This window comes from Phytophthora cinnamomi (assembly GCF_018691715.1).
Source record: "Phytophthora cinnamomi strain GKB4 chromosome Unknown Contig68, whole genome shotgun sequence".
Taxonomy (NCBI): domain Eukaryota; phylum Oomycota; class Peronosporomycetes; order Peronosporales; family Peronosporaceae; genus Phytophthora; species Phytophthora cinnamomi.
The window spans coordinates 546,122-560,395 of record NW_027151001.1 but is presented as its reverse complement, the minus strand read 5'-3'; the positions used below and the strand labels follow the sequence as shown (position 1 = coordinate 560,395).

The window sequence follows — 14,274 nt, the reverse complement described above, 5'->3', positions numbered from 1 at the left end:
CGACATAACGAGCAGCTATCGGTCTCATCAGGATGGACATCGGCCGCGTGCTGCTGCGGGACGCGCATTACGTGTGGCGAGAGCGCGTGGCTCTGCTAGAAAAGGATGCGGTGGTGCTGCAGGCGCCGCCGTCGGCGTGGCAGGCCGCAGCCGCTGCAATCGGCGGCCGCGGCAAGAAGGCCAAGCCCAGAATCAAGCAGAGCGCCAAGCCCAAGCCGCTGACCAGGCAGCGCAGCAAGCCGCCGCCCGCCGAGACGCTGCCGCTCGACGGCTCGCTGAGCTGCGAGGGCATCGTGGTGTCCTCGGCCCATTTGCACTCGGTGCGGCTGCAGGACCTGCGCTCAGGCCGCGAGTTCCTCGTGGACGCCACCACCAGGGGCAAGAAGCACATGTGGATCGACCTGTTCGCCAGTGCTCGCAGCAGAGCGAACATCAGTAGCAGCTGGCACGGAGACGCGTCGCTGGTGGATGCAGAGGACGTTGGAGATGGGGTGGGGGCTAGTGCCCGGTCACTGACGCTGCTGGATATGCAGCAGGCGGTGGAAATGCTGGTGGCGGCGACCGAGAGCGGCGCGGACGCCGCCGTGGTGAGAGGCTGTGACGTGGAGGACATTCTGCTCGGAGATGGCAGTGCTGCGGACTTCACGGAGAGCGAAGCGTCCGTGCTGGCGAGGAAGCTCGTGGAGGACGACGTGCTGCTGCCGTTCTGCTGTTCCTGCAGCTTTGTGTACCGAGGGGACAGAGTGTACCGTGTGAATAGCGACCACCGCTTGGTGAAGGACGCTCAAATGCTGGGTATGGATAGTACCCGGGATTCGGAGGATGAGGGTAAATGGAGCGGTAGTGCGCGTTGCCGAGGGCACTTGCTGTGGCTGCACGATAGCGAGTTTCAGGGTCTTCTAGCGCAGTTTGATCGACAAGAAGATGGAGAAGATGGTGTGTCTGGGACAGACGGCGTTCAAGCACTGCTGCGGTTTGGGGCGTACAGCGTCCCAACGGCAATGGCGCTAGCGAACGAGCTGCTGCATCACGAACTGATTGTTGAATGCTTCTCTAGCGGAGACGAAAACGGAACTTCGTTCCAGATGAATAGTTCGGCCAGATACAAGAAGGTTTGCGATGAAACTGCGGGCAATGCCAGCGGTGATGCCAGCGACGAGAAGCGTCGTGCCATCGTCTCTTATGAGCGAACCGCACGATTGATTATGGAACGGCGCCGTCTAGAAGATCAGATCCAGAGGCTGAAAGGGAGGTATTCACGTCTGTTTAACTTATTCTGTTGCTGCTGCGTATTGGTGCTGCTTGACGCGCTTATGACGACAGTGCTGTTACCCGGTCCGTTGAAACTCAGTCTTGTGACAGGCCTGCTGTTGTGGCTGACGCTGAGTGGCGGTACCGCCACGCTGTCTATTAATTTCCAGCCACGGAAAGATGAACTCAACGCAACTTCTGAAGGCACAGATCACGGATTGAGGCCGTCCTACCATCCACAATCACATCTGTCGCCTTGGGATACTTTGGAAAATTCCAGTCAAATCGTGTCCGCGTTGCATACCGGTATGAGTTCTTCCACGAATAGAAGAGGGTCAGCGGCAGTGGCGATAATGCGGCGGGAGTCCATGGATCGAGCTGTGATCGTGCTGACGCGTGCTGAAGAAGCCGAGGTGCACTCGTTTCGGCTGGCAATCGCGCAAGCTGCCAGCGTTCCTGTCGAGGTGACGCATGTGTTCTCAGACGAATACCTCTTCAGCGTTCTGCGCGTGAAGAACCGAGCTTTTGCATACGCGGTGACGAAAATGGCGCACATCGTGGAGTGGCGGCGTATCTATGAAGTCGAGACTATCACCTGGGACGACGTGAAAGCGCAGCTTGTGTCGGGCAACATGTACTGGTATGGCTATGACTTCCAGAACCGCCCGATCCTCTGGGTTCGGGCTAAGCTGAAAGACTGGAATGCGATGGCAAGTCGGCGCGATATAGAGGTTCGCGCGCACGTGTACCTGTTGGAACTTGGCTGTCGGCGCTTTATGCCTCCTGGAGTTACCACGTATACGATCGTGACCGACTCAGCAGGGTTGGGTATGAAGCAAGTCGATCTGCGACTCATGCGTGGGCTGCTCGACGTGTGCGTCACCAATTTCCCAGATCGTATTGGCCTCGTTCACGCAGGCCCGTTGACGCGATTCTTGAAGTACATCACGTCGTGGCTGTGGCCGTTCTTACCTGTGCGCCTGCGCGGCAAGGTTTCCCTGATGCACGACTGCACTGCTGAGTTGGCCAAGCACATGGATACTGAGTTGATCCCACTGCACATGGGGGGCGCCGCGATGCATAACCTCCGCACACCGCCAACCAACCCTGCTGAAGCCAACGACATTATGGAGATCACGTACATGATCGATCAGCAGAAACGCTTCATGGAGGAGCTGAAGCTCAAGCAGTAAAGTCTCTTCCTCATCGGAAAAGAAGAAAACAACCGCGCTTAATCAAGCGAAGTAAACAATAGTTTGATCAACACGCTCGCTCCGATCTCAGTTCATTCACAGCTACCCTCTTTTGATCTCTGCAGGATATTCGCAACATTTACAAGTATAAATGAGGTTGGTGGTCAAACAATTGCTACCTCACCAACGTACCGAAAGTGTAGAACAACTTGAGATGCTCAACATGATCGTCGTCGTCGAATATGAACCTGCCCATGTATTTCCCACGGTAAAAGAGCCCCGACGGAGCCTCCATCCAGTCGTGACGTGGGAACACAAACACGTAGTTCTCGGACCGCGGAGCGTACGAGCCCAGCACAATCTCGTCGCGCGTGGCCAGCACCGTCTTCTTCACCTTGTTGCGGAAGCGCAGGCCACTCACAATGGCCTGGTTCACGCGGAAGGAGATGACGAACCGGTACCGAGAGCCTTCTTCAATGATAAAGGGCGTTGTGCGCATGTGCTCCACGCCCCCCAATGTGTCCAGATTGTACACAATATCCTCCCTCCCGTCCTCGAACTCCACCTTGAACTCCTCTACCACCACGCGCCGCGTATCCGTCGTGTCTACAGCCAGAAAAGACCACCAAATACTCAGTACGACAGCTCTCCAGCAGCCAACACCGCAGAAGTAGCAGACCTCCTCGATCTCCATGGGCTGCAGCCCCCAGGAGCTGCTCCTTGTACCTCCTCAGACTCTCGTCCTCTGCGTCTTTAGCTAGCAACTCGTCCACCGACTTGATGGCTTGGCTGCTCATCTATCGGCCACAACAACAAAGAGACATTTCCATGAATCACACTTCTGTCAACAACTTCGTCGATACTTTTCATCACGACGCGGGGCGCGTACGCGGTAGTCCGACGGCTCCATGCCATCCTCGCTGTCTCGACTGCTAATTGCACTGGTCGTCGTGGCGCCATCCTCTCTATGAGCCGCAATGGCCGCTCCACCGTCCAGCGTCTTCTCCATGCTGTAGTGTAGCGATCTTTCACAGCCGTCAACAAACTACACATGGCTACATGTTTTTTCGTACATACTTGTGTGCACCACACCAATTATCGCCGAACTGACGTTGGTGGTCACAGTGGACGCAGCGCGCAGCCATTTATCATCGCCCAGAACGCCAAGAGCTCCGTTAATTAAGCCACGATGCCCAAGGCCGAGAAGGGGAAGCCCAAGCGCGCGTGCCCGCTGGAGAAGCAGCTGGCCTTCGACAACAAGCCGTGGTACGACCAGAGCGGCAAGAAGGGCGCACGCCGCGCCGCCGACTCGGACGACGACATGGCTGAGGACGTGGTGCCCGAGAAGCTGAGCCGCCGCACGCTGGCGCTCGCCCGCGAGCAGCAGGCGGAGGAGCAGGCACGTCACAGCAAGAGCAAGAACCACCAGGCTGTCAAGCCACAGGCCCAGGCGCCCGACAGCAGCGACGAGTCGGACGCCGAGTCGGACGCCGACGACGACATGGAGGACGCCGACGAGTACGACGGCCAGGACCTCGTGCGCATCAACGACGGCTACGTGGAGGAGGTGGAGATCTGCGAGGACGACGAGGAGGCGCTGGCCAACTTCATGATCGGCGCGCCCGAGCGCCGCAACCTGGCCGACATCATCATGGACAAGATCTTCGAGAAGGAGGCCCGCGAGCGCGGCGAGATGGACGACGACAGCCAGGCCCCGCAGAACAGCAAGTTCGACCCCAAGATCGTCGAGGTGTACACGGGCGTGGGCAAGATCCTGCAGCGGTACACGTCCGGCAAGCTGCCCAAGGCCTTCAAGGTCATCCCGAGCCTGAGCTACTGGGAGGACATCCTGTGGCTCACGAGCCCCGAGAAGTGGTCGCCGCACGCCATGCGCGCCGCCACGCGCTTGTTCGCGTCCAACCTGAACCCCAAGATGGCGCAGCGGTTCTTCAACATCTTCCTGCTGGAGCACGTGCGGCAGGACATCCACGAGAACAAGCGCCTCAACTTCCACCTGTACATGGCGCTCAAGAAGGCGCTGTACAAGCCGCAGGCGTTCTTCAAGGGCATCATCATCCCGCTCTGCGAGAGCAGGAACTGCACGCTGCGCGAGGCGGCCATCATCGGCAGCGTGCTGTCCAAGGTGTCGGTGCCCGTGATCCACTCGGCCGCCACGCTCATGAAGCTGTCGTCCATGGAGTACTCGGGCGGCAACAGCATGTTCATCCGCGTGCTGCTCAACAAGAAGTACAGTCTGCCCACGCGCGTGATCTCGGAGCTGAGCCAGCACTTCCTGCGCTTCACGTCGGACTCGCGCAAGCTGCCCGTGCTGTGGCACCAGTCGCTGCTGGTTTTCGCGCAGCGCTACAAGAACGACATCCCCAAGCAGTACAAGGAGGCCATGAAGCCGCTGCTCAAGCAGCACTTCCACCACCAGATCACGCCGGAGATCCGCCGCGAGCTCTACAATGAGATGTAGATAGACACACAGCAAGGCTGACGGTGCAAGTGGGGTGCATCAGGCACAGTAGGTCGCAGCAGCACCAAAGCCGCCTATATAAAGTTACATTTGGTCGTACAACGTCGTCCTCAACAAACTGTGTCAGTATCCTATCCCCTTTTTATCTCGTCTTCTACAGCTAATTATACCATCCCTGTCTTATCACCAATCTGTATCAGTATCCATTTCTGCTCCATCTTTGCTATTCACACAGTTCACATCAGAGGTACACTTTGTTGACCTCCTCAGTTCAGAAATCTTCTCGTAGCGGAGACCATGACGCATTCCTCGGACGCGTTCGAGCTCGAGCGCGCGCTCTTCAGCGAGAAGGGCGTGTGGTTCTACCAGGTGCCCGCCAGCCAGGTGACGAGCCTCGCGCCGCGCGCCGACGCGTGGGACCCGGAGCACCCGTTCCTCACGGGCTCCGTGCGCGTGCTGCAGCGCGGCGACGCGTGCTTCGTGCAGCTCTTCGAGCCCGCAGCCGAGCAGGACCAGGACGAGACGGCAGCAGCGACTGCAACCCCCACGCTCTTCGCCCAGTGCCCGCTGCAGATCACACGCGAGCTGGCGCTGGACGTGTACGTGCACGACTGCGTGGACTCGTCGCGCTACTTCATGCTGCGCGTGGAGGACGAGCAGAGCGGCCGCCGCGCCTTCGTGGGCATCGGCTTCCCGGACCGCACGGCGGCCTTCAACTTCAAGGCCACGCTGCAGGACTACGCCAAGTACGCGCTGCGCCAGCTCGAGGTGGAGCAGGTGGAGGCCGCCGAGCAGCAGCAGACAGCATCGTCGCCCAAGAAGCCCGACCTGAGTCTGCCTGAGGGCGCCACGATCCGGATAAACCTCAAGACCAACGGCGGGGAAGATGGCGACCGAGCGGCTGCGCGCCGTCGACGGAGCAGCAGTGGAGGCGGCGGTGCAGTGAGCCCCGCCAAGGTGCCGCTCATCCCGCCACCGCCCGGAGACTCGCCGTCGTCGGCGGTCAAGGTTCCGGCCATTGCTCCACCGCCGGCAGTGGCGGACCCGACGACTGCGGTGGAGGATGAAGACTGGGGGGACTTCACGTCCGCTTAAAAGAGGAGAGAGCTGGATAGAGAGTGCTGAGAGACGTGGGGTGAGTTCCATGACGACGCTGAAGAGCTCGCAAGAGAAACAAGAACTTGTGCGAAGCTCCTACGTATTCATTAAAAAAGTTAATACCAAAAAACCAAACTACACGACGGCAACTGAAGTGTTTCACTTCTTGCGAGCCCTCCTCCATGTTCAAGTTCGCTCTTGGCGTCCGATTCGAAGAGCTGCACCCCACCACGCCTTCATCACCCTGTGGACAAATGAGTCTGCTTTGTCGAGAGAAACAGGCATTGGATTTGGACCACTACCAATTCGACCACCGCTAGTACTCGCGTTCAGAGCACCGCAGTTAACTTGTCGAATAGAAGGCTGCGGTGACATATTCGGCCCAAGGATTTCTGGACCTGCTTCCAATTCCTCATCTTCCGTGGCCTCAAAACGACCTCCCCATTCTCGAACTTCCGCTAACTTGCTGCAAATACTCGGGGTCATTCGTTTCAAAGTGCTCCGAGCTTGAGCACGACATTCACATTGAAGCTTCCGGCGCCGCCCGGGAGACAGATCAAACCACGACCTCCAAGCAACACAATGCTCGGAAATATAAAACCACGAGTCCCGCAAACATCTTGTTGTCGTTTTCACTGATGAGCGACTGCGTCGTGTATCTCCTCCCAGCAGCCGAAACTTCAGGAATACCTGCATACTGAAGGGTCCATACTCTTGGGAACGTAGCAGAGCGTCGGCAAGCAGCTCCAATTCCCAATATTCCCACCTCAAATATTGTCTGCTTGGACACGTAGTGACCATTGGTCGAAGTAATTCAGCATTCATCGTCGGCGCTTCCAGCTGAAGTGCTGCTGCCGGGTACGCCAGTGACAGCTCCATTAATGCGTTATAAAGATCCATATCGAGGTAGCCGTTTAGCTGGTGAGGATAAGTCAACAGTTCAAGACTTCGCGGAATGGTGCCATGATTTTCACGGCGCAGAAATGACTTAGCTAACTTGAATCGATCAATCAGAAGCGTTAGTTGAGCCGCTACATCCACGACTGGACGTCTGCACAAGTTGCCGAGTTCGCAAAAACTGTAGTGTAGTGTGTACTTGGTGACTACGCGTGGCCGTGACAGTGATTCATTGGGAAAACGCTTCATAGTCATCCGGGCGGCGGCGACGAGTTGCAATTTCTCCACTTTCGTCCACTTCATTCTTGGTCGAATTCCGTGAAATGAGGAATGACTTTCGATAGCGATAGTGGCACAGTTGGATCTCGTCGCAAATGCGCACCCCCCCCCCCCCCCTAAAACTCGGAACACCTTTCCCAGTTACAAATCCCAAACTACCTTATTGCAAAGCTCTTTCGTGCTAGCTATACTCGTCACGTTACCACTAACTGAACCTGCTTGGCTTTGGAAGAGGAAAATCCTTTCCTTTCGCGCGGCCTACAATTACTGCATTTGCATACCCTCTTCTATCTGTGAGGTCACCAAACTCGCGAGCTTCTTCGCATCCGTGGTTTGCTTTTGAAAAAGCCGCTCCAAGCGAGCGCTGATGTCGTCTCCGTCTTCAGCCGCACTGGCATCACAGTACTCAACACTTTTCTTTGCTTGTTCTTCAGCTCAATAGTCAAGGCATTTAATTCCTCGAAAGTGGTCGATGCCATCTCGACGAAATGTTGCATCACCCGTACTGGCGCACTACTTTCGCCTTCAACGCTCGCTCCCGTCGGAAGCGGATCAGCATCAACCATGGGATAGTCCTCACTGACAGCAATGCCCTGAGCATGTTCCTTATGGTTGTTGACACCGCGCTTTGAGTTCGTTCCGTATGTCCTCCCAGCTCCACATACTTGCAGAACAGCCTTCTAGCGGTACTAAGGCGTCTCTCCAATTCATCGACGACAGCAAAGCTAACGTCCACATACGCACGCGCAAGCACCTCGAGCTCTTCTTGCGCCCAGACAACCCCACTCAACCGCGCTGGACAAGGCCCTCCAGGGGTACGTCCTTCCAGTAAGCTTGAGTGTGCTTGAACAAGGTGCAACCACGCGTCCTGTACGTCCCTGCTGACATTTGCACCCCTCTTGTGCGATCGTTTGTGATGCTGAGCACAGGACCGCGCTAGTTGCTTCAACTTGCGGGTTGTTGCTGTTTTGGTTCGCTTGTCACTGCCGCTGAACTCCACAAAATACCCGCGCGCAGCATTGAGAAACAGGGGAGACGGACAGACTAACGACTCGCCTGGGTGGGCGCATGCTGCACGCTCGCACGCAGCTACCAGTGTAACCTGCTCTGTTTGTGTCCAATTTGTCATCTTCGTCTTGCGGGAGAATTGAGAACTGAACGCTGGCCAAAAGGTTTGACCGACCACAACTCGCGGCAGTTAGACCACAGAGTAAATACTTGTAACTTGTTACAGTTGGAGGTGCTATCTCTTTTCTCCTCGCAGGTTAGTCCACAAGCACGTCCAGGAAATCTCCAAACGCGTTGAAGAGCGAAGCAGCCTCTTCGCTATCGCAAACTCGCGTCAGTGACTCGAGAAAGGGGTTGAGCTCCTCGTCCGAGGATGAGCTGCTCCCTTCGCGCTCGAACGTCGCGTCCGCGAGTAGCACGGAGCTACGCGTCGAAACCTCGTCGCCGTCTTCAACAAGCTCAAAACGTGGGCTGCAATCTCCTTCTTCTGACTCGTCCCGATCTCCAGCAGGAGAATCTCCTTTCCCAGTTATGACGTGCGAGACCCCATCGACCATCTCATCCGATACGTCTGCAACAAGTGCTGCGGCATCTCGCAGCTCGTCGAACGACGGGAGCACGCTGTACGCCTCCTTCATCACGTGCACGACCTTGGTTATGCCCGTAGCTGCACCCACTGACGCTCCAGCGTGGCGGTAGTTGTCCCCATCCATCGATTCATGCAGGACATCTCGGCACAGCAAGAACGCGTCGTGCGCTTCTTCACTGTTGACTGTCTCGTAGATCCACTTGAGCAGGTAGAATGCATTCTGCGGGCCCAGCAACTTCACCAGCATCTTGACAGCTGAGCGCGTTTCATTCACTGCATCTTCCTCAGTGAAGCACTGCTCCACTGCGGGCACCAACGCCTTCAGCATCCGGTAGGACGGCACTGCAATAGCATGCGACAGCACGCCCACGGACGCGTTGCCGGTGACATCCATGCCCTTCCACACGGCGTTCGACACCGACGGCGGGATCACGTAGCTCACCGTCCTCACCGAGGCCCCCACCGCCCCCGAGATGGTGGACGCCGTGAACGACGCAGTGGACACCGCTCCGTGCGTGATGCCTCTGGCCATGTGCATCCCCGTTCTCGCCACGACCCCCGTGGACGCCACCACGGCCGACGTGGCCAGTGCATGGGACGTCGACACGGCTCCAGAGATCTTGCGGCCGCTGTAGGTCGCCACCCGCGTGGGGATGGCCACAGCCGTGGATACGCCGCTGTGGACCAGCCGCACGGGCAGGAACAGCAGCTGCGACACCACGCCGCTCTCCTGCTCGGCTGTGTCTGCTTCTGCTGCTGTATGGCCTTCATCTTCAGCTGGGAACAGCTCCATCACCTGCTCGTTGCTGCTGCTGCTGAGGTCGCTGGTGGAGCTGGTGCGCTCTCCGAAGAGGTCTGCGTCCGCTTCTGCCTCCTGCTCGTGGTCTGTGCGCGTCCAGGACTGCGCGAGGCTGGCTCGCACGTGGTTGGTGAGGTGCAGCGGCGCCGAGACCGCCATGCTCGTGGCCTGCACCGCCGCCTTGCCCGCCACCACGTACGGGAACAGCACGAGGCTGGCGGCGCTCGAAGCGACGCCCAGCGTCGTCTGCAGCGCCGAGCGCGGCGCCTCGACGTCGACGGGCGGCGACTCCAGGTCCTCCATGGTCACGACAGTGAGCAGCTGCTCGTCGTCCGACTCGGCCTCGCTCTCCGTGAAGGCCTCGCTCACGAGGCACTTGGGCGCGGCATCCGCCATCGTTAGGTAGTCGGTAGCTCCTCGGCTTGGCTTGGTGCTGGAAGTGCAGGCTGAGATGAGATGAGACCGTTGTTTAGAAACGCCTTAGTTAGAAACGTTTCTATCGAATGTGGACGTTGACGCGCTGCCCGTGGCAGGCGACGTGGCAGCACGACGCGACGATCGACTAAAAAGTGCAATGTACGGTAAGTTGCATCAGCGACGGTGATCATGGGCAGTCTGCAGCTCAGCTTTGCGCGCTGTGTGGACGCAGCGTTCCTCTTCGCTCGACTCAATTGAGTGGGTCGTGTGGTCGAGGTGTTTTCCATTGCTGCAGCGTGGTGCGAGTCGGGGGACGAAGCGCTACGAGAGTGAATAAGACGGCGTCAGGCACTGGTCAGCAGTAATGCTCCGACGTCGGTCTCGACAGACCGCGCGAAGGAAAGCCGCCCCAAGTGTTTTTCCGGCGGCAACTTGCCTTCCACCAGCAGGCAGGTGCCAGCAGTTGGCGAAAGCGGCAGGAGCTCGATAGCCGATTGTTCTTGAAAGCAACATCAGCCGGTGGCTTGGCCGTCTCGCTGGTCGCGCGCTTCGGTGGACGAAAGGAGCTGCGCTCGAAGGAAGAAAGAGCTCGTGGCACTTCGCCAGTGGCATTCCAGCCCCGCAGCAGGAAGTGTGCACCTCAAGAAGCGCAATATGACCTCGTCACCCGTTGGTGGTGTTGCTTTATGGGTGTTGGGGCCAGCGCGTTCCGGTCCAACTTGGACCAAGCCGCTAACGGCGTGGAAGGCGAGCCGCGGTCGGCGAGCGCACGCGAGATTTGCCATTCCATCTTCATCCGTTGCCGTGGCCCGCGCTGCGGTCGCCCGCAAGCTACAGTAGGGGAGCCTGGCGCTGCCGGTGCCGGCAGGGCTTATCTTGCCCGAAGCGTGCCGCAGCTCATTCAAGTTGGCAACGGGCGAGCGCGTGTTGGATAAAGCCCTCACGCCGCATTTGCTCGAACGTACGGTACCGCGTCCCCTAACCAGCGCTCCATACGAATTCCAAGTGCTTTGCCAGCGGCTGCGGTGCTCATAGCGAAAATCGCGCGAAATACAACAGCCAAACTCGGGCGTAACAGCCGCCGGAAGCGATGGCGCAGACCATATCGCCCTGGCGCGCTCAACAAAACGCCGAGTGTGATGGTACTGTACGCTGGAAGCAAGCAGCGAGCGACTGCCGCTGGCCGAGCCCCCGATTGTTGGTTTGACATGAGCGATGATTGGATGAAACGCGCCTGCCCCGCCCATCCCCGTTCAAAATACAGTCCAAGCGCAGTTCGGTTTTAGGAGTCCCCGGTCTCTGTCCGCTCGCGGCATACAAAGCGCAGCATCGATTCCATCTCTTGCTGGCAACCGGTTGAAGAGCACTCCAGGCAAATTTCCAAGAGCGGTTGGCACAAGTTGTGCTGTGACGCACAATTTCTCAGCTAGATATATAATGGCGTGGGCCTCCAGGTCGCACTGCCAACAGTAAATGACAGCTGCGGAGCCCAAGTGCACTGGTATCGGCGAGACGTACGTGCTCTTGTTCATCGCCGTGCCGCCCAACAAGCAAACGTTGAACCTGTGCAGACGAAACGGCGCTCCTCTCATACCTACTACATCCGAACGCCAAAACGGGATGCATACTCACATGAATTGCCCCGCGCAGTCCTAATATCCGAACACGCCAACACACTATCAATCTTATCGCTTCCCCCCTCCTTCCGCTCGCCGTTAATAGCTGTCCAAGCGCGACTCGGCTTTAGTGGCAGCGGAGCCTGTTAGGCAGCGGCCGGTCTCTGCGCGGTGCCTCCTCTGCCCTCCCTTTTATACGTCCGTCTCTCTTCCTTCTCCCTCAGAGTCCCATACTGCCGCGGCCCAGTCCCCCACCAAGCCTGTAGGTAGGTAGGCGCTGCATCGTTGAGCTGCCAAGCCGAGTCGAGCCGAGCCGAGCCGAGGCGGGCGGCGCCTCAAGACACAGCATGCTGGACTCGCAGTCCTCGACGCACTCCAAGTCGGCGCTGGGCTCGCCGCTCACGTCCAGCCTGGACGAGCAGGGCAGCACGCCCAGCGCCTCGTCCTCGTACTTCATCGAGGGCCCGTGGGAGCAGCGCAACCGCCGCTTCCAGAACGTGCTGCTGCACGTGTGCAGCTTCATCCTGATCCTCGAGTTCGCCGAGCGCGTGAGCTACTACGGCATCAACCAGGGCCTCAAGAACTTCATGGGCAAGCTCGGCTGGTCGCAGGTGGGCTCCAACTCCCTCAAGAGCACGTGGACCTCCATCTGCTACCTGTCGCCGCTGCTGGGCGGCTACGTGGCGGACGAGAAGTGGGGCCGCTTCCGCACGCTCTGGGTCTTCGGGGTCTGGTACACGCTCGGCGCCTTCCTGCTCACGGTCTCGGCGCACCCGAAGCTCATGGAGCCCGAGCACGACAACCACATCGCCGCCAACGTGCTGTGCCACATCGGCCTGTTCTGCGGCGTGGCCGTGGGCACGGGCGCCATCAAGGCCAACGTCATCACGTTCGGCGCCGACCAGTTCGACCCGAACGACCCCAACGAGGTCACGCAGAAGGAGCACTTCTTCAGCTACTTTTACATCGTCATCAACCTCGGCGCCATCTTCTCGTACGGCTACCTCTCGGTGCTGTGCGTGGAAGGCACGGGCGCCATCACGAAGGACTACGGCTACTTCGCCTGCTTTTTGATATGTGGGGCAGTCATGGTCTTTGCCTACGTGCTGTTCCTCTTCGGCTCGCCCAGGTACGTGCACTTCGCACCGCAGGACAGTGCGCTCACCAAGCTCTGCACCATTGTGCTGGGCAACTGCGCCTTCAGCTACGAGGCCAGGATGCTGTACTACGGCCTCATCGCGTTCGGGGCGGCTTTCCCGCTGAACTTGCTGGCGTCCTTCTTGTCGGACTGGCTGTCGGTGGGCCAGTACTTGTCGTACTTGGTGGTGCTCTGCTGCGCCTTCGGCATGTACGCGTGGATCCGCTACGGCATGAACACGGCCTACATGGACAAGTCCAAGGCGTCGAACGGTGGCAAGTTTAACGACGAGACTGTGGACGAGATCAAGATGGTGATTCGGGTGCTCCCCTTCGCGTCGTTCATGATTATGTGGGAATGCGCGTACGACCAACTGGACGCCAACTTCCAGTCCATCGCTCAACAGTGCGATCTGCGAGTTGGCGCAGACAACATCAGCGACTATGACGCGATGCAGATTCCTGGTGCTAGTCTAGGTATTTTCGACCCGCTCACGATCATCTTGCTGATTCCCCTGCTGGACGGCTTCGTGTACCCGTTGTGGGGAAGGATCTTCGGGCGACCACCAAGTGCTTTCGGTAAAGTGCTGACGGGGCTTATCGTGGCGATGCTGACGATGGTCTGGTCTGGGTTCTTCGAGATCATCCGGCGAAACAGTGGCGAGATTGTGTACCTGGACGAAAACGGCACGCTGCAGACCATTCCGAACAATGGGTCGAACCAGCCGATGAACCACACGTACTGGGCATACGCAATCCCGATGTATGTGCTCATTGCTGTGGCCGAATGCCTGATCAACGTGACAGCCTACGAGCTGTTCTACACAGAGGTGCCTGTGTATCTTAAGAGCACATGTCAGGCTATCAATCTGTTCATGGTTGCCATGGGAAGTAATCTGACGTCAACATTCACGCTGCTCTTCGAGCACTACATCACGGACAATCTCAACGACGGACATTTCGAGTACATGTACTGGACGCTCGGCGCGCTCAGTCTAATCAACATTATCGCCTACGTGACGGTCATGAAGTGGATGGAGTTTGGAATGGTGCGCTTCGACGCTGACGACGAGTTGCTCGATGGAGCCGTGTTCGACAGCCATGGGGTGGACATCACAAGCATCCAGCGGCACTCGTCGTTCGAGAGCATTTCCTTGTCCCGAGGGTAGCGGCCCAATTTGCCGTGTACCCAGGCGCTTGTTGTGTGCAAGCGCAGTGGTGGTCTGTTGATACGATTATTATGGGGTTAGTAGGTGAATACACAATTTTTTGCACGCTTGCGATGCATAGTGTTGATGACAACTCCGGTACGTCGTTGATGTGGCAAATTCCTGTTTGTTTGTATGGGTTTCGTTCAAATTTAGGAGGTGTCGCTTCAACGGGAACACTCGGTCTTCACATGGCCAGCAAGAAGACTCGCGTGCGAAAAGCTCACGATGGGATACGCTTGAGCTCGCTTTCGCCAGAGAAACGAGGGCCAGGCAATCATGGAGCAGCTTGGGGGCAAAGCA

The 14,274-nt window shown here is 58.1% G+C and overlaps 6 protein-coding genes across 7 annotated transcripts; 4 read left to right on the top strand and 2 right to left on the bottom strand.

Moving 5' to 3' along the window:
• Window positions 1-32: 32 nt before the first annotated feature.
• On the top strand, window positions 33-2,444 carry IUM83_07759 (Transmembrane protein; the record flags this gene model as incomplete). Of its 2 annotated transcripts, none has more annotated exons than XM_067932081.1 (2): window positions 33-1,252; window positions 1,580-2,444. In XM_067932081.1, the coding sequence occupies 2 exons, from the start codon at window positions 33-35 to the stop codon at window positions 2,442-2,444; spliced, it is 2,085 nt and encodes a 694-aa protein (XP_067786497.1). The 2 variants fall into 2 exon arrangements, with proteins under 2 accessions (XP_067786497.1, XP_067786496.1); XM_067932082.1 differs by lacking the exon at window positions 1,580-2,444 and having other exon boundaries at window positions 33-795; window positions 884-903.
• A 102-nt stretch (window positions 2,445-2,546) lies between these two features.
• Window positions 2,547-3,453, bottom strand: IUM83_07758 (rho GDP-dissociation inhibitor; the record flags this gene model as incomplete). Its single annotated transcript, XM_067932080.1, has 4 exons — window positions 2,547-2,563; window positions 2,637-3,050; window positions 3,124-3,241; window positions 3,334-3,453. 4 exons carry the CDS (start codon window positions 3,451-3,453, stop codon window positions 2,547-2,549), a joined length of 669 nt encoding a protein of 222 aa, XP_067786308.1.
• Window positions 3,454-3,633: 180 nt separating this feature from the next.
• IUM83_07757 (Bystin) lies at window positions 3,634-4,923 on the top strand (the record flags this gene model as incomplete). The annotated part of the gene is made up of 1 exon (XM_067932079.1): window positions 3,634-4,923. The coding sequence occupies one exon, from the start codon at window positions 3,634-3,636 to the stop codon at window positions 4,921-4,923; it is 1,290 nt and encodes a 429-aa protein (XP_067786285.1).
• A 297-nt stretch (window positions 4,924-5,220) lies between these two features.
• IUM83_07756 (Adaptin-like protein) lies at window positions 5,221-6,018 on the top strand (the record flags this gene model as incomplete). Its single annotated transcript, XM_067932078.1, has 1 exon — window positions 5,221-6,018. The coding sequence occupies one exon, from the start codon at window positions 5,221-5,223 to the stop codon at window positions 6,016-6,018; it is 798 nt and encodes a 265-aa protein (XP_067786453.1).
• A 2,444-nt stretch (window positions 6,019-8,462) lies between these two features.
• Window positions 8,463-9,989, bottom strand: IUM83_07755 (uncharacterized protein; the record flags this gene model as incomplete). Its single annotated transcript, XM_067932077.1, has 1 exon — window positions 8,463-9,989. The coding sequence occupies one exon, from the start codon at window positions 9,987-9,989 to the stop codon at window positions 8,463-8,465; it is 1,527 nt and encodes a 508-aa protein (XP_067786309.1).
• Window positions 9,990-11,973: 1,984 nt separating this feature from the next.
• IUM83_07754 (NRT1/ PTR FAMILY 8.3 protein) lies at window positions 11,974-13,932 on the top strand (the record flags this gene model as incomplete). The annotated part of the gene is made up of 1 exon (XM_067932076.1): window positions 11,974-13,932. One exon carries the CDS (start codon window positions 11,974-11,976, stop codon window positions 13,930-13,932), a length of 1,959 nt encoding a protein of 652 aa, XP_067786310.1.
• Between the last annotated feature and the right edge of the window lie 342 nt (window positions 13,933-14,274).